Source organism: Lithobates pipiens, unplaced genomic scaffold, assembly GCF_037356315.1.
Source record: "Lithobates pipiens isolate NorthernLeopardFrog02 unplaced genomic scaffold, aLitPip1_a1.2 Scaffold_25, whole genome shotgun sequence".
NCBI lineage: Eukaryota > Metazoa > Chordata > Amphibia > Anura > Ranidae > Lithobates > Lithobates pipiens.
The window spans coordinates 244587609-244610539 of record NW_027507787.1 but is presented as its reverse complement, the minus strand read 5'-3'; the positions used below and the strand labels follow the sequence as shown (position 1 = coordinate 244610539).

At 44.5% G+C, this 22931-nt stretch overlaps 1 protein-coding gene and 1 long non-coding RNA gene across 2 annotated transcripts in view; one reads left to right on the top strand and one right to left on the bottom strand.

Annotated features, from left to right (window-relative positions):
* The window catches only part of ZMAT4 (zinc finger matrin-type 4), a 1011964-nt gene extending 989876 nt beyond the window's left edge, over positions 1-22088 (top strand). Inside the window, exon 8 of the mRNA XM_077455722.1 lies at positions 20023-22088. Within this exon, the coding sequence (XP_077311848.1) occupies positions 20023-20150 (128 nt within the window). The 3' untranslated portion in view covers positions 20151-22088. The remainder of the gene's footprint in view (positions 1-20022) is intronic.
* LOC143931005 (uncharacterized) overlaps positions 1-22931 on the bottom strand; it is a 204698-nt gene that overhangs the window by 168953 nt on the left and 12814 nt on the right. The window lies entirely within an intron of this gene.

Genomic DNA, 22931 nt, shown 5'->3' with positions numbered 1-22931 from the left:
CTTGTGCTTAAAGCTTTAACGCTCCTCCATGCCAAGGGCCTCCTCCCGACATTCCCAACCGTTAACCTTTATAACCCCAAAGGAAAGAATGTCTACACAAAGATAGAGTTGTTGCACGTTACTGATAGAACTTGGAAGAGAGCATAAACAGTCACATGAACATACTATCTGGGATCACTTGGCAGTCTGTTGTCAAAGGTTCATGCAGCATGGTCAGCAAACCATCTCCCCTTAAAAGGTCCCTCTCCACCCAGGAACATTAGTACTCACTGAGATGGGAACCCTGCAGTCAGCTCCTCCACGAGTACACCTCTCCTGGGACCCTCCTTTGGGATAGCGGCCCGACCTAAAAGGCCTTTTTGCATCCCGCCCTAGCTCCCACCTCCACGTTTGGATGCCGGTCTACCGCTGGCTACATCTACCTGATGGTGGGGTCTCTGGGCCCCCGATGCCCCCAACTGCACTAGGGCTCCTCCCCACCTGGCTTATATATGGGCATTGACTCACACATGACATCACTATAGGAGGGTTCTAATGAAAAGGGACCTAGCACCTGATGACACCGTCTTCTCTCACTCAACACTACTCTGGCACAGAGCCACATAGTGGCAGACTAGCTGGCTGCACCTTCTTACATATGGCTCCATTGAACCCTGGTTAAGAAACACAGACCTATCCTACCCTAACACTGCACATAAAGGGAATGTTATTGTCTCTTGTAAGGTTTTAGGCCTCTTGAAGGAGGTTTGCTGGCCTTCGATATCACTAAACACCTACTGGTACATATTTGTGAAATCCTGGCATCATATTTATTTAGCATGATACAGTGTTTCTATAAAAATGTATGTGAATGGGAACCCGCAATATATTATCAGGGAATTCTAAGAACTAACATTATCCAAAAAGTCAATGCTAAATTATAGCTGACAGACTAGTTATTTGAAGAGGTGATAGAGCCAGGCCAAGATTGCCTGCAGGAGATGCTTTCTGCTGCAAAGTGTCTTTTCAATAAGACTGTGAAGTCCTACCAGGCATACAGTACAGGGGGAAAGGTCAGTGTGATTCTGTGTATGACTTATAATTGACCTCTTATGTGAATAATCTCAAAAACTCATCTTTTTAGGGAAGATCAAACCCACCTCCACCTAAAAACTGGACTTTTATTTTTTCCTTCAGTTCATCCCAAAATGATTACGTCTTTTGGAAAATGGTTTTAGATTGTAAACTGCCACAATCAGGGCGCCCCAACCCTCTTTTATTGAATGTTGTTGCAACTGTTCTGTCTTCCTTATTGTAAAGTGCTGAGAAAACTGTTAGAGGGGAGAAGAAGAAAGGGGAATAAAGGAGAAGGGAGTAGGAAGAAGAATAAGAAAGAAAAACAGACAAAGAAGAAAGGAAGATGAAGAAGAAGAAAGGAAGATGAAGAGGAACAAGAAAGGAAGATGAAGAAGAAAGGAAGATGAAGAAGAAGAAGAAAGGAAGACGAAGAGGAAGAAAGAAGAAGAAGAACAAAGGAAGACAAAGAAAGGAAGACGAAGAAAGGAAGAAGAAGAAAGGAAGAAGAAGAAAGGAAGAAGAAGAAGAAGAAGAAGGATGAAGAAGAAGGAAGGAAGACGAAGAAGAAAGGAAGACGAAGAAGAAGAAGAAAGGAAGACGAAGAAGAAGAAAGGAAGAAGAAGAAGAAAGGAAGACGAGGAAGAAGAATGGAAGACGAAGAAGAAGAAAGGAAGACGAAGAAGAAGCAGAAGAAAGGAAGACGAAGAAGAAGAAGAAAGAAGAAGAAAGGAAGACGAAGAAAGGAAGATGAAGATGTAGAAGAAAGGAAGACAAAGAAGAAGAAAGGAAGACAAAGAAGAAGAAAGGAAGACGAAGAAGAAAGAAGAAGGAAGACGAAGAAGAAGGAAGACGAAGAAGAAGGAAGACGAAGAAGAAGAAAGACGAAGAAGAAGAAAGACGAAGAAGAAGAAAGACGAAAGATGAAGAAGAAGAAAGGATGACAAAGAAAGGAAGAAGAAGAAGAAAGGAAGACAAAGAAAGGAAGAAGAAGAAGAAAGGAAGACAAAGAAGAAGAAAGGAAGACAAAGAAGAAGAAGAAGAAAGGAAGACAAAGAAAGGAAGAAGAAGAAGAAAGGAAGACAAAGAAGAAGAAAGGAAGACAAAGAAGAAGAATAAGAAAGGAAGACAAAGAAAGGAAGACAAAGAAGAAGTGAGAGAACCACTGCTCTAGGTAAGTTCACAAATCCAAGAAAACTGTTTTTGAGTAAGCACTCTTGGTAGTGTGAAACGTGTTGGGTATCGTTGCTTTGCTGTGACCCTCTTTTGTGCGATTCTGATTCACGAATAAAAGGCATTTGAATTTATCTTGGAGTGCGGCCGTCCAGAGCTTTTCAATTATTTGTAACAAAACTAAGAAGTAAGGAAGATGAAGAAATGAAGACGAAGAAGAGAAAAAGAAGAAAGAAGGACGGCAAAGAAAGAGGAAGAAAGGAGAAGGGAGTAGGAAGAAGAAAGATGAAAGGAGGAGAAAGAAGAAGGAAGACGAAAGGATAATTCAATTGAAATACAACCTGAATCATAACTCATTCTTATACCCAATTCCTTCACCTATTCCTGTGTATTGGGACGAAGCGATTGCACAGACACAGCCACTGGTCCCGATTTGACAGCTGTACGGGTGTGGGTGGGTGTCCCAGACTCAAAACTCTGCATTCGGGTACATTCACTCGCAGCTGCACGGCTGTCAGACTGGGACCAACAGCTGCATCCCAATAGGCATGAATAGGACTTCCTGCACGTACATGCAAAGATGCTGTAATAATGCTGTCAATGCTGGGATGCATGAACTCCCGCGCATGTGGCGGAGTGTTGTCATCATGGCTGGGCGTGGCCATGGTCTAGTCCCGCTTTATATAGGAAGCAGAGTAATTGCATTAAGCTACTTTGAGCTCCCTCTAGTGATTAGTCTACAGATCTCTACATCAATTACAATGGAAAACTATGGAAGAGCAAGCATGGAAATGTGTGGAAGTCATTTACGCAAACACATCAATACCTCTTCTGTACGTTCCTTTTAACTCTTACCATTAAGATACCCTTAAAGAAAGCCTGGGAATGAAAATACAGCCTGAATCATAACTCAGTCTTCTACCCAATCCCTTCACCTAACAAACGTAGCCTGAAGCCTTCCACACACCTTATAGTTTTTTTTTGCTGAAAAGGAATGATTCAAGGTTAGCCAGCTCCGAGCATTCCCTGGAACTCTTAGCAATGGTGGGGGGAGTCTAAATGCATCCTCCAAATACGATCCATCTCTGTGGGAAACACAGATGTCAGTTCTCATTAGTACTTATGTGGCATTGGATGCACCTAGGACATTACTGGCTGTGCTCAGGCTGCATTAAGTACTCCTAGAAATGTCAGTTCAGACATCTGCTGTCTACCTGGAGGACTTGTCCAATACTGTAGGCCTGATGGGGCCCAGGACCATCGGGCTGCCTCTAGTGCTGACAAACCCGCCTGTCAGTGTGAAGTGCCCCGAATGAAGTCATACGAAGAACTAAGTGGATGTTTTATTTTGCATTCATTGGTCTAACCCCTGTGCTAAAGCCGGCATCCGGGCTAAACAAATATTATCCAAATACAAGAAACATGAATATCCTTTATTGGATATGATCAATTTTATTGGTTGTTTTATTTTAACAATGAGATACAGAACAACAACAAACATATCCAGAAAAATGCATTTCAAAAAAGTTATACATTTATTTGTGTTTTAATGAGTGAAATAAGTATTTGATCCCCTATCAAATCAGCAAGATTTCTGGCTCCCGGGTGTCTTCTATACAGTAAACGAGCTGTGATTAGGAGCACTCTCTTAAAGGGAGTGCTCCTTATCTCAGCTTGTTACCTGTAGAAAAGGCACCTGTCCACAGAAGCAATCAATCAGATTCCAATCTCTCCACCATGGCCAAGACCAAAGAGCTGTCCAAGGATATCCAAAGATTGTAGATCTACACAAGTCTGGAATGGGCTACAAGACCATCAGCAAGAAGCTTGGTGAGAGGGTGACAACAGTTGGTGCGATTATTCACAAATGGAAGAAACACAAAAATACTTTTTTTTCTTCCCGCTGATCACCAATGTAAGGAACGTTCTTCTCACTGATCACCAATGTAAGGAACGTTCTTCTCACTGATCACCAATGTAAGGAACATTCTTCTCACTGATCACCAATGTAAGGAACATTCTTCTCACTGATCACCAATGTAAGGAACATTCTTCCCACTGATCACCAATGTAAGGAACATTCTTCCCACTGATCACCAATGTAAGGAACATTCTTCTCACTGATCACCAATGTAAGGAACATTCTTCCCACTGATCACCAATGTAAGGAACATTCTTCTCACTGATCACCAATGTAAGGAACATTCTTCTCACTGATCACCAATGTAAGGAACATTCTTCCCACTGATCACCAATGTAAGGAACATTCTTCCCACTGATCACCAATGTAAGGAACATTCTTCTCACTGATCACCAATGTAAGGAACATTCTTCTCACTGATCACCAATGTAAGGAACATTCTTCCCACTGATCACCAATGTAAGGAACATTCTTCTCACTGATCACCAATGTAAGGAACATTCTTCCCACTGATCACCAATGTAAGGAACATTCTTCTCACTGATCACCAATGTAAGGAACATTCTTCCTTCTGATCACCAATGTAAGGGGCATTCTTCCCTCTGACTCCCAATGTATCAGACATGTTTCCCCCAATAAATTGGTTTCACCAGAAGTTCCACAAACCTGAACTTTTAAGGGGTTCCTTTGGGGTATAAAAGGTTGGTAAAGGCTGGTCTAGAAGCTAATTGCAGAATACAGGATAGTAAGGATTGACTGTAAAACTCACCGTAGACTCCACAGCTGGAGACATCAATGATCTATAAAGATTAGTTAATTTTTTTTAGTCTGGAAAGAAAAACTGAAGTTAATGGAGTTTGCCAGTGGCTTCATTTCATGGCAGACCTATCTCTGTTACGATCTGATTATTTTAAAGTATATTCTGCATTACCTTTCTCCTGAAACACCAGCACAGCAGTAAATGTACCTGCTTTATATCGCTCCTGACTGTCAGGCACAGTGACAAGGAACTACGAGCTCCTGGAATTGACTTGAGCAGCAAAATAAAGCAGATTACTGTCTACAAGGCTGTCATTACCGTTACATCAGGGTAATATAATAGTCATTTGTCTTCTAGAGCCTCACATAACATTTTATTACATGGAACCTTCCCACACTCCGCACACATTTCATCTCCAGTAATGTCAGATGAAAGTGGGAAAAGCCCAAAATAAAATGTAAATTAATGTAAATTAATGCTAGTTTAGCTATTTATAACAAGATCTGCCTAAAAAGAAAAAAAAGTTATTTTATCTGTGGAATTTCTTATGAAATGTAATGGATTTCTTTAGTGGATTTCCCTGTGCAGCTGTTAAAATTCTGGTAAAAGTGGTATTTCTCTTACATTCATTGAAGGGCACAGCCTGGCAAGAATCTTGACCCTAGGGAATTACAGTCATTCTCATGGCCTTGGACTGGTCTGGTTGACCCTGGTACGCTAAAAATGGTACACCTGGTCATGGGTGCTCCTTGGCATCTTCATCTACAGATGGATCTTCTGTCCCAAGGGCTGACTTGCCACCCTGTTTAACATTTGCTGGCTTTGAAGGCCTGGCTATTGAAAGCCAGGTTCTGAAGGACAGGGATTAATTGAAGGACATAGCTGGGCAAAAATCTTGACCGTGGGGAATTCTGGTTATCCTTGTGGCTCTAGATGGGCCTCGTTGACCCTGGTACGCTGCCACTGTGCACCTGATCCCAGCATTCCTTGGTGTCTTCATATACTGTGCAGGTGGATCTTCTGTTCTAAGAGCCGATTTTCCACCCTGTTTTACCTTTGCTGTCTTTGAAGGCCTGGCTACTGAAAGCCAGGTTCTGTAGGACAGGGATTCATTGAAGGACACATTTTGAGAAGATTCTTGACCATAGAGAATTGGCCTTGTTGGCCCTGGTACTGTCAAGAAGAGCGTTATCGCGACCGTTTGACGCAATTGGCGCCAATAGCGCTATTTAAAGTGGATCATTGCTTTACTGCCTTGCTGCCCGATCAACAGCGTTCCCGTGCACTCTGGTATCCTGAATCTGAATTCACCTGATCCGTATTGAACCCGGCTTGTTCCTGACTTCGCTGTTTGCTGCCTGCCCCCGACTTTTGGCTTTGTACCCGACTACTCTTCTGGATTTCGTTCTGTACCTGATCTGCTCGCCTGTGCCTGACCTGGACCGTTGTACCACTCCGCTACCTGCCAGTTTCCTGTTTTCCGCTGGACTACAGGACACCTCCCAGTCCACCACCATACCCGGCTGTTGTCTCCTCTGTGCCCTGTTGCCTCTCATCTCCTGCTGCGGACTACAGGACTTCTTCCACTAACCGCTATATCCTGTTTGCACCTGCACCCGCTGTTGGACTACAGAACTCCTCCAGTTGTCCGTTGTATTCTGCGGCCACTTGCACTCTGCTGTCGGACTACAGGAATCCTCCCGCTGTCTGCTGTACCTTACCATCACCTGCACTCCACTGCTGGACTACAGGACACCTCCCACCATCAACGGTCTGCTGCTTCCTACATCAACCATCCAATCAGGCACTTGTGCTTCTCTGTGCTCCCGAGCCCCTGTCATCACTACCAGGGCCTCCCGAGTCAGAGGTCTACGAGAGGCCGCTCCCTGCATTCCGGGCTCTGCCTTAAGGTACGTGACAGGTACACTGTCACTGTGCGCCTGGCTGCCAGCAGCCATTAGCGTCTTCAGATACAGATGGATCTTCTGTTCTAAGAGCCGATATTCCACCCTGTTTTACCTTTGTTGGCTATTGAAAGCCAGGTTCTGAAGGACAGAGATTCATTGAAGGACACAGCTTGACAAGAAATCTTGACTGTGGGGAATTCTGGTTATTCTTGGTTGAGAAACCTCCAGGTACAGGTCTACAGACTTAGAGGCCTACCACTTGAACTCTGGAAGATTTAGCCTCTTCATGACCAGGCCATTTTTTTGATGCACAGCACTGCATATTTTAACTGACAATTGCTGTTCAGAATGGAAACTTATGTCATTTTTAAAATAGAGCTTTCTTTTGGTGGTATTTGATCACCAGTTTTTTTTAACTTTTTGTGCTATAAACCAAAAAATACCTGGTAAAAAGACCTACTTTCTGCTATAAAACATATCCAATAATTATTTTATTTTTTGTTAAATCAAAATTTCTTCATAAATTTAGGCCAATATGTATTCTGCTACATATTTTTAGGGGGGAAAAAAAATACCAATAAGCGTATATTGATTTGTTTGTGCAAAAGTTAAGCGTCTACAAACTATGGTATATACAGTGCCTTGCGGAAGTATTCGGCCCCCTTGAACTTTTCAACCTTTTACCACATTTCAGGCTTCAAACATAAAGCTATAAAATTTTTATTTTTTGTGAAGAATCACCAACAAGTGGGACACAATTGTGAAGTGGAACGAATTCTATTGGATTTTTGAAACTTTTTTAACTAATAAAAAAATGAAAAGTGGGGCGTGCAAAATGATTCGGCCCCCTTGCGTTAATACTTTGTAGAGCCACCTTTTGCTGCGATTACAGCTGCAAGTCGCTTGGGGTATGTCTCTATCAGTTTTGCACATCGAGAGACTGAAATTCTTGCCCATTCTTCCTTGCAAAACAGCTGGAGCTCAGTGAGGTTGGATGGAGAGCGTTTGTGAACAGCAGTTTTCAGCTCTTTCCACAGATTCTCGATTGGATTCAGGTCTGGACTTTGACTTGGCCATTCTAACACCTGGATACGTTTATTTGTGAACCATTCCTTTGTAGATTTTGCTGTATGTTTGGAATCATTGTCTTGTTGGAAGATAAATCACCGTCCCAGTTTCAGGTCTTTTGCAGACTCCAACAGGTTTTCATCCAGCATGGTCCTGTATTTGGCTGCATCCATCTTCCCCTCAATTTTAACCATCTTCCCTGTCCCTGCTGAAGAAAAGCAGGCCCAAACCATGATGCTGTCACCACCATGTGTGACAGTGGGGATGGTGTGTTGAGGGTGATGAGCTGTGTTGCTTTTACGCCAAACATATCGTTTTGCATTGTGGGCAAAAAGTTGGATTTTGGTTTCATCTGACCAGAGCACCTTCTTCCACATGTTTGGTGCGTCTCCCAGGTGGCTTGTGGCAAACTTTAGACAAGACTTTTTATGGATATCTTTGAGAAATGGCTTTCTTCTTGCCACTCTTCCATAAAGGGCAGATTTGTGCAGTGTACGACTGATTGTTGTCCTATGGACAGACTCTCCCACCTCAGCTGTAGTTCTCTGCAGTTCATCCAGAGTGATCATGGGCCTCTTGGCTGCATCTCTGATCAGTCTTCTCCTTGTCTGAGCTGAAAGTTTAGAGGGACGGCCAGGTCTTGGTAGATTTGCAGTGGTCTGATACTCCTTCCATTTCAAAATGATCGCTTGCACAGTGCTCCTTGGGATGTTTTATAGCTTGGGAAATCTTTTTGTATCCAAATACAGCTTTAAACTTCTCCACAACAGTATTACGGACCTGCCTGGTGTGTTCCTTGGTCTTCATGATGCTCTCTGCGCTTTCAACAGAACCCTGAGACTATCACAGAGCAGGTGCATTTATACAGAGAGACTTGATTACACACAGGTGGATTCTATTTATCACCATCAGTCATTTAGGGCAACATTGGATCATTCAGAGATCCTCGCTGAACTTCTGGAGTGAGTTTGCTGCACTGAAAGTAAAGGGGCCGAATCATTTTGCACGCACCACTTTTCAGTTTTTTATTTGCTAAAAAAGTTTAAAATATCCAATAGATTTTGTTCCACTTCACAATTGTGTCCCACTTGTTGGTGATTCTTCACAAAAAATAAAAATGTTATATCTTTATGTTTGAAGCCTAAATGTGGCAAAAGGTTGAAAAGTTCAAGGGGGCCGAATACTTTCGCAAGGCACTATATATATATATATATATATATATATATATATATACTGGAATTTTTTTTGTAGTAATGACGGAAATCAGGGACGTATAGTGGGTCTGCGAAATTGCGGTGGACATTCTGACACTAACACTTTGTAGGAACCATTGACACTAATACAGTGATCAATATATACGTATTGGCTCCTGTGCTGTATATAGGATGGAAAAATAATTAATAACACCTAGTTGGGTTCTGCACACACCTTATGAGTTAAACACTCTCATATAAGTACAAAATTAGTATTGAAGATTGGTGTTGCGCTCCCACAACTCTTCTTTCACTTCTTTGTGGGAGCGCAACACCAATCTTCAATACTAATACAGTGATCTATGCTAAACATTTGCACTGTCACTGTACTAATGACACTGGCTGGGATAGGTTTAAACAGCTAGAGCAAGCAAAGGGTTAAATGTGTGCCTAGCCAGTGTTTTGTACGTTTTTTTTTTAAAGTGGTTGAAAACCTAGTTACACCACTTGTACCTACAGCTAAGCCTATAATAAGGCTTACCTGTAGGTACGGTAAATATCTCCTAAACCTGTGCGGTTTAGGAGATATTTACCATAAAAGCTTTGCGCCAACATCATCAATGCACGCGCCATGGGGAAACGGGCCATCCGTGCCATTTCTTCAGTAGCCAGCCCCGGAGCCTGCAAACCTGGAAATAACTCCCAGGAGACATGTCGCCAGTCACATCAGTGTGCGGGGCCGCTGCAACAGCTTCAATCTATGGTAAAGATTTCATAATGAGCTAGTATGCGATGCATACTAGCTCATTATGCCTTTGTCTTACAGGGGGTTTTTTTTATTGTTTTTTTGTTCGGGTTTACAACCACTTTAAAGTGGGAGTTACGCCATTTTTTTTATTTTTAAAGTCAGCAGCTACAAATACTGCAGCTGCTGGCTTTTAAAATATGAGCACTCACCTGTCCAGCGCGCCCGCGATGACGGCACCCGAATTCCTAGACCAAGGCTATTGGCTACTAACCTGAACGTAGTCCCGTCGTAACAAAATAACGTCATCGCGTTCCGAACGATTGGATTTTTCAACAACTTTGTCCGACCCGTGTGTATGCAACACAAGTTTCGGACAAAATCCGACGGATTTTGTTGTCAGAATGTCCGACCCGTGTGTACAGGGGCTTAGATAAGCACCTGAAACGACCGCAACATACATGGATATACAATGTAATACTGACATATAATCACACACATGGGTTGGACTTGATGGACTTGTGTCTTTTTTCGACCTCACCGACTATGTAACTATGTAGCCCATCTGTAATTTTATAAAAGATACTAGTTACATAGTTAGTAAGGTTGAATAAAGACACCAGTCCATCCAGTTCAACCTGAGTCAGTGTCTACAATTGTCCTTACCCTTGTACATTGTACACTCACATCGGTCCCTACCCTCAAGGAGTCCACAAGCCAAGGTCCCCATTCATATGCTAGGGTTAATTTTGGACAGAAGCCAATTAACCTACCGGCATGTCTAGTGAAGGTCTTATTGTACACAGTTGACAATTCATTGAACTGCTAACAACAAATAAGATATTATAACCAGTGGGGCACACAGAGAAATGAGGGAATGATCGAAGGAATAAGAGGGGAAATTCTTCACTTGAGTAAACTTTTTAACCAAAAAGTTCCAAAGAAGGGGCATGACATTAAGGGGAGGTGTCTGAGCCAAGGTGGCCGCCGCTAACTTGAAACCAGACGTTACTCCCCATTGGTCAGCCGAGATGGCGTTTCTTGCCCCGGCATGACAACGCCGACAAGGCTGTCGAATGTACAAGGCGGCTGCGTGGCGCGGATGCGCAGAGGGAGAAGCCGCCCACCCCCCACCCCCTGCACCAAGACTGAGTGGCCGAGAGGGGAATGGGTGGGGCACCTAAGAACATGGCAGCTCCTGGAATATCACAGGCAAAGACCAGCCCGGCAGTCCCTCAATACACACCACAAAGCTGCTGTGCAATTCATAATGAATGTGGACAATCGTGATATGAACCAAGTATGCCTAAGTATTGAAAAGGACAGACAACCACCAGGTGTAGTCCATCATGGGTTGGAAAGTGAACAATCTAAAAGGGGTCTCAACCTAGATGTAGGCTATTCATACAACCTCCATCCCTATTAATGTGCGAAAGAAGGGGGTTTTGGGACTATGAATGAGATATATGTGACCATACATCTCCATCCCTGAATCTGGTACATAGAAAAGGGCTGGGACTTTAAAGGGGTTTGCTTTTTATGTTCTAAATAGGTTCCTTTAAGCTAGTGCATTGTTGGTTCCTTCGATTTCCCTTCTAAATGTTTTTTTTTCTTTGTCTGAATGTCTCACTACCTGTTCCTCCTCGGTAAGCTGTTCTGGCTGACTAAACACCGCTCGGAGGCTGGTGTGAAGTTTACTGAGAAACAGGAAGTGAGAAATTCAGACAAAGAAAAAAAAAAACATTTAGAAGGGAAATCAAAGGAAAAGGGTAAGTGAACCAACAATGCACTAGCTTAAAGGAACCTATTTAGAAAATAAAAAACAAAGCTTTACAACCCCTTTAAATGAGAATGTGAATGATGTGGCTCAACAAATGGAACAATGCAATATGGATGTGTTTATTGCCTAAAACACACAGCAATAAGAACATACAAATATCGTAAAGACGTAAAAAGCATTTTGCAAAACAATAAAATGTAAAAAGAAAATGTAAATATCAACTTATAGCAGCATTGGTTAACCACCTCAATACCGGGCACTTACAACCCCCTTCCTGCCTAGGCCATTTCTCAGCTTTAACGCTGTCACACTTTGAATGAAAATTGTGCGGTCATGCTACACTGTAACCATGTGATTTTTTTTTAGCATTTTATGCACACAAATAGAGCTTTCTTTTGGTGGTATTTATTAACTCCTGAGTTTTTTATTTTTTCCTAAGAAAGAAAAAAAATGACCAAAACTTTAGGAATAAAAAAAAAAGAAGGTTTTTCTTAGTTTCTGTCAGTAAATTTTGTAAATAAGTAATTTTTCTCCTTCACTGATCAGCGCTGATGGGTACTGATAGGCTCTGATGAGATTGCACTTATAGGCACTGATGAGGCGGCACTTATGGGCACTGATGAGGTGGCACTGATGAGGAGGCACGAATATGCCGCACTTCTGGGCACTGATAGGTGGCACTGATGGGCACTAGTGATGGGCACTGATGGGCACTAGTGATGAGCATTGATGGGCAGCAGTGATGGGCAGTGATGGGTAGCACTGCCTGGCATCACAAATGGCCGATTGGTGGCAATTGTGGGCACTGGTTGGCACTGATTGCTGGCAGTGGTGGGCAATCATTGCTGGCACTGGTGGGCCCTAATTGTAATCAGGGCACTGATGATCAGTGCCCTGATTACATACCTATCTGTCCCGTGAGGAGATGCCACTGATTGGCTCTCCTCTCCTCACACTCTGTCAGTGTGAGGCGAGGAGCGCCGATTACCGGCATCTCCGCATTTACATGTGACCGGCTGTGTCCAATCACAGCCGGTCACATGTAAATACAGAGATGCCGCGGCTCTTTACACAGATCGGGGTCACGCTGTGTCCTAGCAAGAGTGGTCGTTTTGGGAGGCCATCGTATGACGTCCACCCAGAACGAGAGCCGCACCTCCCAGCCGTCATTTGACGGTGGGTGGGGGCGGCAAGTTGTTAAAAAAAGGTGTCCTTCCGTGAGATGGAATCTTTAAAACTCAAGGTATGGTCCTGAAAGTAAAACACGATGCACCTGTATAAGCCCGACGCGTTTCATGGCATATTGCCACTCTTCAGGGGCGGATGCGTGATAAATCAGATCTGCAAAAAGACATGGGCATATCACAAAGTCTAAACATGGAACCCAAAAATGAGAAGTGGTGACATGGAGATGAAGATATCCATCTCCTATATTCCTTACATATTGGCTGCACGTGAGGGTATGTAAGTTGGAGCACATGGGCTAGTAGAATAGTTTGCGCCGGGAGCTGAGGTGGGGCCCGTGGGAAGAAATAGAACATGGGTGCGATTCCCAAAAACATGAATAGCCAAACAGCAGGTGAAACATAGGCTCCAATCTAAAATGAAATAATAAGTAAAAGGTAAGACCCGAGTGGGTTGGATGTGGAGGAGACCCCTAAATCAAGTAGATAATGAGGAAGAAAGAAGGACATTGGCATATACATATAAATATACATACACGCCTGGAGGAGTGAATGGGCTGGTGCTAAAGGTGATAACAAGTAAGTAGGATAAAGTAACAAAGTGATTATCTTGAAAGGCTGAGAGAGCCATAGTAGAGAAGATATGCACAGAGTGTGCCGGTGCCAAGAATAGCCCACAGCAGATGAGTGTTTCCGGAAATATTTCCCGACAAGACCCAACCAGCGCCACGCTGGCATGACATGAAGGGGAGGTGTCTGACTCAAGGCGGCCGCTGCTCATTTGAAACCAGACGTGACTCCCCATTGGTCAACCAAGATGGTGTGTCTCATCCCGGTGATGCTTGCGCAGTACGGGGGGGGGGGGGCAAGGAGAAGCCAAACATCCCTGAAGATAAACAGCGCCTGCGCAGTGAGTCCAGGTTCAAGCCCCACCATCCAAAGCGTGGCGAGCGAAGCGGGGCTCTCTTACTATGAGCAACCATATGTCCACTTGGATGGTGGGGCTTCAACCTGGACTCAGTGCGCAGGCGCCGTTCTTCTTCAGAGACTTTCGGAGTCTCCTTGTCCTCCGTACTGCGCAAGCGCAATACGGGCCAGACACTATTCGATAGGTGGACACTTTTTGTCAGAACACCGGCATGACAACGCCGACAAGGCGTTTGATGTACGAGGTGGCTGCGTGGCGCCGATGCGCAGAGGGAGAACCCGCCCACACACCCCCCCCCCCCCTCACCAAGACTGAGTGGCCGAGAGGGGAATGGGAGGGGCACCTAAGAGCATCGCAGCTCCCGGAAAATTGCAGGCAAAGACCAGCCCAGCGGCCCCTCAATACACACCACAAAACATGCTGCTGTGCAAATCATAATGCATGTTGGAAATCATGATATGCCTAAGTAGCGAAAAGGACAGACAACCACCAGGTGTAGTCCATCATGGGTTGGAAAGTGAACAACCCTTTTCTATGTACCAAAAAGTTCCAGTACAGGTAAGGGGCACCTGTAGCTAAAAACAAACTGTGCAGCTTTGACTAAAGTTGGATAATGTTCTTTGCTAAGGGTGTAGGCCATTTAACCACTTGCTTACCGGGCACTTAAACCCCCCCTCCTGCCCAGACCAATTTTCAGCTTTCAGCGCTGATGCACTTTGAATGACAATTGCGCGGTCATACAACACTGCACCCAAATGAAATTTTTATCATTTTTTTCCCACAAATAGAGCTTTCTTTTGGTGGTATTTAATTACAGCTGGGAGTTTTATTTTTTGCTAAACAAAAAAAGATGCAAAATAAAAATAAAAATCATGTTTAATAGTTTGTTATAAAATTTAGCAAACAGGTCATTTTTCTACTTTATTGAAATGCGCTGATGAGGCGGCACTGGTGGGCACTGATAGGCACAGTTAAGGCGGCACTAATAGGCACAGATAAGGTGGCACCGATAGGCACAGATAAGGCAGTACTAATGGGCACAGATAAGGCGGCACTGATGGGCAAAGATGGGCACAGATAAGATGGCACTGATGGGTGGCATGGATGGGTGGCACTAAGGGGCACTGATAGGTACCACTGATAGATGAGACTGATGGGCACTGATAGGTGGCACTGATAGGTGGCTCTGATAGGTGGCACTGATGGGCGTCACTGATGGGCACTGGTAGATGACACTGATGGGCACGGATATGTGGCACTGAGGTGCAGCACTGTTGTTGAGGCAGATTATGGGCACTGATAGGTGGCACTGTGGGCACTGATGGGTGGCACTTTTTTTAATATTTAGGTGGCACTGGCAGGGGACAGGTGGGCACTGATGAGCTGGCCGCCGGTGATCGGCTCCCTCTTTTTCTCCTCGCGCTGTCAGCGCGAGGAGGAAAAATAGCCGATTACCTGCTCTGTTGTGTCACATGATCAGCTGTTCATGGCTGACAGCTGATCATGTGGTAAGGGGTCGGGATCGACCTCTTGCTCCGATCTGTGATCAGGCGAGTCTCATAGACTCGCTGATCACAGAGCGCTCGTGCACAGGGCGACATCAATAGACGTCGTCCCGGCAAAGCAGGTCCGCGCTGTAGCCATCATTCGGCTATAGCGCGGATCTCCAGTGGTTAAATACCTCTGGGGGCCTGGCTAAAAAAAAACTCCTAGAAATGGCATCATCCTGTTCTTATTCCCCATTCGTCAGAGCTGCACAGTTTTTATTTGCAGACACCCCTTATCTGCATAGACAGTTTATTGGTAAAGTTGAACTAATGCTGCGTACACACGATCGGACTTTCCGGCAGACTTGGTCCAGCGGTCCCAAATCCGTCGGACAATTAGATCGTGTGCGGCTCCAGCGGACATTTTTTTCCCCCAAAAGTCCGACGGACCTGGAAATAAAACATGTTTCAAATCTTTCCGACGGACTAAAAATCAGGAATACCGTTCGTCTGTGTGCTGGTCCGACAGACCAAATACGACGCAAGGGCAGCTATTGGCTACTGGCTATTGAACTTCCTTGTTTAGTCCCGTCTTACGTCATCACGTTCAAAACGAACGGACTTTCGAACGGACTTAGCCCGGTCGTGTGGTCCGTTTCGTTCAGAAAGTCAGTCGGAACCTCAGCCGAACGTCCGTCGGGAAGACCGTCGGACCTAGTCCGTCGAATTGTGTACACGGCATTGGGCCATACAACCCTGTTCAGCAGGTACTGGCCCGAGATTCAAACCCTGTACGGGGCAAGCTGAATGTACCAAAATCGATCCACTTGGGTATAACCAGCATGCTGGGTTTTACTGCACCTGTGATTATCGCTAGCGGCTGCTATAGCCGCTAACAATAATCACGCTCTTCTCCCAGTGGGGACGACTTCCCCTAAACCCCCCCCCCCCCCTGGTTGCAGGAAAGAAATTTGCTTTGTGTATGGCTGGCCTAACCCTTTAAGTTAGTGATACACCAAAATTTCGGCCGCCGAAAGTAGGGTTTTCAGCGTTGTGCCGAAAGAAAAAAAAGGTGCCGATAATGGTTGCCCAAAAAAAAAAAAAACGGCCACCATTTTGCAGAGATTTTTCCACGATTATACCTTGCGTATGGTGTGTTTTTCATAGGACATGTGGCTCAAAAAAAATGCATCAAAAATGCAACACTGGTGCATTTTTGATGCGTTCTTACTGTGTTTTCAATGGGGAGGTGCGTTTTTTTTTTAATTAATTGACCAAATATGCACCAAAAGTGCAGCAATCAGGATTTTTTTTTTTTAACATCGCTTCAAAAAGGTGCCGATAATGACCGACAATAAATTTATATTCATTTAAATTCATAATACTAACTTAAAATTTTGAATATAATACAATTATTTATAAAAAATATATATATATTTTTTTTTAAAAACGTCAGTTGTGTCCTGAAGTTTCGGTACTAAAATTTTTATTTCAGTGCAACGCTACTTTAACTATTTACTTCCCTTTTTTTTGCCGGTCGGACTTTTATTCATGGTTTCAGTGTAGGGGACAGACATACCTTTCCATATTAGTTTGTAATGCTGGCTGCGCGCTCTAATCCATAAGACATCATTGCCTTTTGGTTGGATGACCTGACTTTACTTCATTGCTTTGATCCTGTTTGGAAAACTAATCCAGGATTAGAGTTGATTAGTTTCCAGCCTTGTTTACTGCAGGCCTGATTTAAAATTTAAAAAACTAAATATCACTTTCCCCATCTCAGGCCCGGCTTCTCTTGGTTATAAAGGATAAGCACCAATCAATATCGGCTTTCACTACAAATGACTCCGCTTTCTTCCGCCAACCCATAAACTGCATTTTAAAGGGGAAGTCTATCTTATTCTTTGTTATTCTCTAACAATCTAAAAAAAAAAAAAAAAAAAAAAAAAAAAAAATTATATATATATATATATATATATATATATATATATATAAAAATATATAAATATAAATATATATATATATATATATATATATATATATATATATATATATATACAGTATGTGTTCATGTAAATGTAGCACCCTCCTAGTTAGGTTGTTAGGAATCTTAGGCAAATGCAGTTCTTTTTTGGCTCCTCTGTAATCAGTGGAGTAGTCGTCAATTGCTTTAGGCTGCTCTGGATCTCACAGACCGATTGCTCGAGGCTTCTGAAACATTGAAGGGCTGAGCAAGGCAAATCTCAACCTGAATATTTATTGCGCTCCAGACAATTCCTGGGGAGGTGTAACCCAGAAGGTGGCTGGAGTGGCCTATAAATAGTCTAATGCCGCGTACACACGATCGGACATTCCGGCCAGAAAAAGACAGATGAGAGTTTTTCAATCGGAAAATGCGACCGTGGGTACGCTCCATCGGAATTGAGCTGTCAGAATTTCCGCCAGCCAAAAATTGATAGTATGTTCTCAATTTTCCAGATGGAAAAACTTTCTATCGGTAATTCCGATTGTGTGTATGCAAATCCGACACGCCAAAAATCACGCATTGCTCAGATTGAACTACGTGACGGAAGCTATTGGCTACTGGCTATTGAACTTCCTTTTTCTAGTCCCGTCGTACGTGTTGTACATCACCACGTTTTAAATGATCGGAATTTGATGTGACCGTGTGTAGGCAAGACAGCTTGAGCCGAATTCCGTCGGAATTCCATCGGGAAAACCATCAGAGCTTTTTCCGACGAGAATTCCGTATTTCGTGTGTACGCGGCATTAGAAAGCCCGTTTCACATGGGTGCCTCCGCAAAGCAGAATCCGCTTGCTCAGCGGTGGATCTCACAATAAGACGCCGTTAAAGTTCATGTGCGTGTAAAGGCAGGTGCCCCAATACTTCTGAGAATATAGTGTATATGTATTTGCACTTTCAACCAAATCAATTTTAAACAAGTAGCAGGGGAAGATGTCATTTCCGATTGTAAGTTTAGCCCAGTGACGGGCTGCTGCTTTCCTCGCAGCACAGATTCCGGGATGCTGCCTAAGACATGGCCATCTCCAGGGAAGTTTATCAAAAAGCGTGACTGTCACAACAAAATTTGGGACAGTTGGCAAGCAGGGGCGGACTGACCATTGGGCCACTCGGGCACTGCCAGAGGGCCCCGAGCCACTAGGGGGCCCCCATCAGGGTTGCCAGCCTCAGTAAAATCAGGGACAGTATGTAAAAATCTGTGTTTTTTTTTTTACATCTGTCTCTGAAATGTCCCTTACCGACATCCTTTTGGTCTAAAAATCCCAAGATTATAGCTGCCCCGCCTCTCCAGTACCTTCTCAGCCAACAAAAAAACATACCTGTGTATACTGTGTGTACATGTAGGTGTATACTGTGTAATTGTATACTGTGTGTTTGTGTATATACTGCGTGGCCCCATAATCTCGGATTGCCTGGGGGCCCCATAATCTCCTGTTGCCCGGAAGCCCCATGAGTTGTCAGTCCACCCCTGTTGGCAAGTATGGTGTAATGCAAGATTACAATGGGGCCCCCCCATGCACCTGGGGCCTCTGGGCAGTGCCCAGGGGCAATTATTCATTAAAGCGGGATTCTGCTGCGGTTTTGTTTTTTTCTTACCTGTGTCACTGGTGGGCGATTCCTACCGTCTCTTAGCATTCACGATCGGCGTGTTTTTGACGATTTTTTTGCTTTGGATAACTTTTAAAAAAAGCAGTCCGGCAGTTTCCATTTTTACTGTGGGCGTCTGAAGCCCACAGGCATTTACTTACTGTATGCGATGACGCTGGGCTCCCAGAATCCACCGCTCCATCTCGCGCATGCTCACTGATAGCTGTAATGGCAGATACAGCTGCCTGCCCACTTTGAAAATGGCAATTTCGGACACGCCCTCGTCACGTGACCGCCGTCCTCCTTCCGAAATCTCACGAGATTTCGGCATTACTATGTCCCCCATGGATTCTTGGGAAATAGCTTAGAAATTTCCCAGGGACCATTGTGAGGCCGATAACCACGCCTACTCCCACAGGAGGACAGCCCGGAAGTCAGCACAAACATCAGAAATATAAGGTAAGTACTGAATAATATTTTATTTAAAGCGGGAGTCCGCCGGGACTCCGCGTTTTTTTTTTTTTTTTTTTAAAAGCCAGCAGCTACAAATACTGCAGCTGCTGCCTTTTAAAATAGTGACACTTACCTGTCCAGCGCGCCCGCGATGTCGGCACCCGAAGCCGATCTCTAGATCGTCTGTCGGGTGCTGCCGCCGCCATCTTGGGTATGGGAATCAGGAAATGGAGCCTTTCAGGCTTCATTTCCCGGTTCCCTACTGCGCATTGCGCGAGTCGCGCTGCGCAAAATAAGGACGGTCCCCGCTGCCTCTGGGATCTGTGTGTTTCCCAGCAGGCAGCGGAAAGGGGCGGGCACTTGCGGAAAGGGGCGTAATCTATGCCCCTTTCCTGCAGAGAGCTATCCCGGAAGTGGGTGCAGAATACCTGTACTGTACAGGTACCTGCACCCCCCTCCCCCCTGAAAGGTGCCAATTGTGGCGCCGGAGGGGGGGGAGGGTTCCGATGAGCGGAAGGTCCACTTTAGGGTGGACCTCCGCTTTAAGTGTTCATTACTGTAAGTATGTTAGCATGTGCTTTAAATAAGAAGAAGAAAAAAATTTAGGTACAAAACCGCTTTAAGATGGCCCTGATAATGGAGGAAGCTCTTGTAGCCAGTTGGTGTCTGATGGGGGAAGGGCAATGCCAGTACTAATGTTATTTCTGTAGTAAGTTAAATTCACGAACGTTACATATTTTCTTCTGTTTCTCATTAACAGGAAAAGACAATGACAGCGGGAGAAGCTCCCTGAGCCCACCACAAGTCCCAGACGAAACTGAGCAGTGCTCTCCAGACAACAACTTCTACCCCGTCATAATCGGACAGGAAAGTCACGTCGTGTGCTGAGGATGTCACGCTCTCACGTTACACGGACTTGTTTCTTAATGAGTACAGCACAAGAAAGGGCTTAGTCTTTTTTTTTTTTCCAACTAGAAGTATCACTTGGAAGTAGAAGATACACATGCATGGATTCATTTCAAGGATCTCAGCCAAGTTCTACCACCCATGGATACATGGAACCCCTCTTTCATGGATGTGGTTACTTCTCAAACTCTGGCAAACGCCCGCTCACCGGAGCTTTTTGATTCTATTGTTGTGGCATTTACATCACCGAATCTTGCGAAAGGTGACACCCCCCCTTAGGTTCTACCCATACTACAGATTGGTTACCCTTTGATGGAAGCTTGTTTTTGCATTGAGAAGAACGTTCTTATAGCTCATAGAAAGAAAGAACACAAATGTTTAGACAGGTCCTCGTTCCACATCTTTTTTGTTTTCCAACTTTTTAACCATCATCTTGCTTTTAAACCCAACAGAAGTCTACTGCGGGAAAAGGGGCAACGACAAATCGGAAATTTCGCTTGCAGACGCTGCGTGTGGCTACCCCACCGGCTGTGCTGGGATTCTCTAAGAGGCATATGGGATTGCTAGAAGTCATTTTAAAAATAAACATCAGATGCTACATGGTTGCTTTCACTCTCCCCTTTGCCTAGAAGTTAGTATGACGTGTTATGTGGCCAAGTCAGCCGTGATAATCGTATCCTCGGTGTATTTAGACAGGATCACTGATTTACCAGAGCATGAATAAAACAAAAACAAAAAAATGCAAGCATATAGGACATACATTCTGTATATATACACAAGTGTATACTTCATATTCGTGTTGTTTTACATTGCAGAGGAACTGAACGTGGTCTTCAGGCGTTTGGCTAGGCGTCCTCAGAGCTGTAGCAAAGGAGGCCAATGCTTGGCTCTAATGAGGGGAAGCTGCCGACAATGCCGTGTGCATAGCAGCGTTGTATCGGATGCTAGAAGTTTTCCATGTAACCCATGTTATCTGTTAAAGTGGTTGTAAACCCCTCCATATACCAAGTGAAGTGACTGGCATCAGGTGATGCACAGAGCTGAAAACACGGCCTCCTACATAAGTTGTATTCATTTATCTGCATAGCTCCCCTCTCTACAGCCTCCTAAAAACACACAGATCAAAGGCTATTTCTCAGCTGCAGCAAGCAGGGGGTGGGGCCTCTGATGTCACAAACTGCACAGCATAGAGAGGAGAGCTGAGTGTAATCTGAGACATGAGTGGAGGGAAAGGACACACCTCCCCGTACAAAGTCTCATAGGGAGACATGGACAGTAGAGGCTGTCAGTCACCTTCTGTGTGCTGGAGAGGGGTCCGAGTCATCTCCCGTGGTTTTCTGCCGTCGCCAAAACCTGTCAGAAGTGACTCATGCCGACAGAGGAATGAGAGAGCAGATGGTTTGAGGCAAGTACACGCTTACTTTAGGAGCAGGGGCGTCAAATACAATTTCATTGTGGGCCGCATCAGCATTATGGTTGACCTCAAAGGGCTGGTTTTATCTGTAAGACTAAAGTCCAGAGCATCCCACCCTCCCTTAGATCGAATGTCACGACCCCCCTCCACCACCACCATCAGAAGTCAAGAGTCTTCCACCCTCCCTTACCTTGCGCTGGTCCCGGGAAGAAGCCAGAAGGTCGAGCTGGGAAGCAGAAAGTGCAGGGTCTGGAGGAGGAGGACTAGAGTCAGCTGCCGGAGTCTGACAAATGCTGAGACCAAGGGAGGTGGAGACAAGGGGGTGCTGCGGCTGAACTAAGAGGTGCAGGATTTGTAGGAGGAGTCTTGTCCTCCTCCCTGCTGCCAACTGCTGAGACAGGGGGATGGGGGGGACAAGCCTATCCACGGATGCACAAATAAGCGTAGGATCTGGCAAAGGAGTTCTGTCCTCCTCTTAGCTGAGACAGGGTGGAAGCAGAGATGAAAGGGGGGGGGGTGCTGCAGCTCCAGGAGAGGCATGAGGGACCCATGAAATGGCATGGTAGGCCAGGTTCTGCTTGCAGGCCTTGTGCTTGACACGTGTGCTATAGAGGGATATGCCTACTTCATTTTCCATGTTAGAGGCTTACAACCACTTTAAATACGTATATTTTTTTCTTTCTTTTTATTATCTAGTGTTTTGAGCAAATTGCCTCTGATCCTTAAGATGTGCGCGTTTCCTAAGCACCGGGAATAGCTCAGAGACGATTGCAATAGGAGCGTCAGATAAAAGGCTGCTATTCTGTGCACAGACTTTCTAGAATTTCCTTTGCAATTGTTTCCCATCTCGTAGTCATTGAAATGAGTAATTTTGTGCTTGTAAGACAAGTTGCCAAATCCCCGATAAACATGCAGCGATCTGTCTTTGCAGTGTAATTTCAGTAACTACAGGCTACGCCATGATTGGATCTATGTATGAAAGCAGTTTAAGGTTTGAGCCGATACAAAAGGATGCGGATTATTATCTGTAAATGCTTTTAGCGGCGGCTGGATTACGAGCCAAGAGAAGTATTTGCAGAAATTACCCAAATAACAGGCTCTGTGGTGATAGTGACCGGACGATGTAGAGCAATCACATGGGAATGGCAGATTATGCCTTCATATGTGTCTATGGTTTGGTTTACCTAAATACCCAAGAACCTAACTCGTTCCATTTTGATGGAATGGACGAGGGAGATGGGCACCATTTATTTGCATTACAGTGACCAATCAGACTAGGAGACTTATGCAATCTTTGGCTCATCAGGGATCACTGAAGATGATCTTAGGAAGATAGGCACTATAAATGC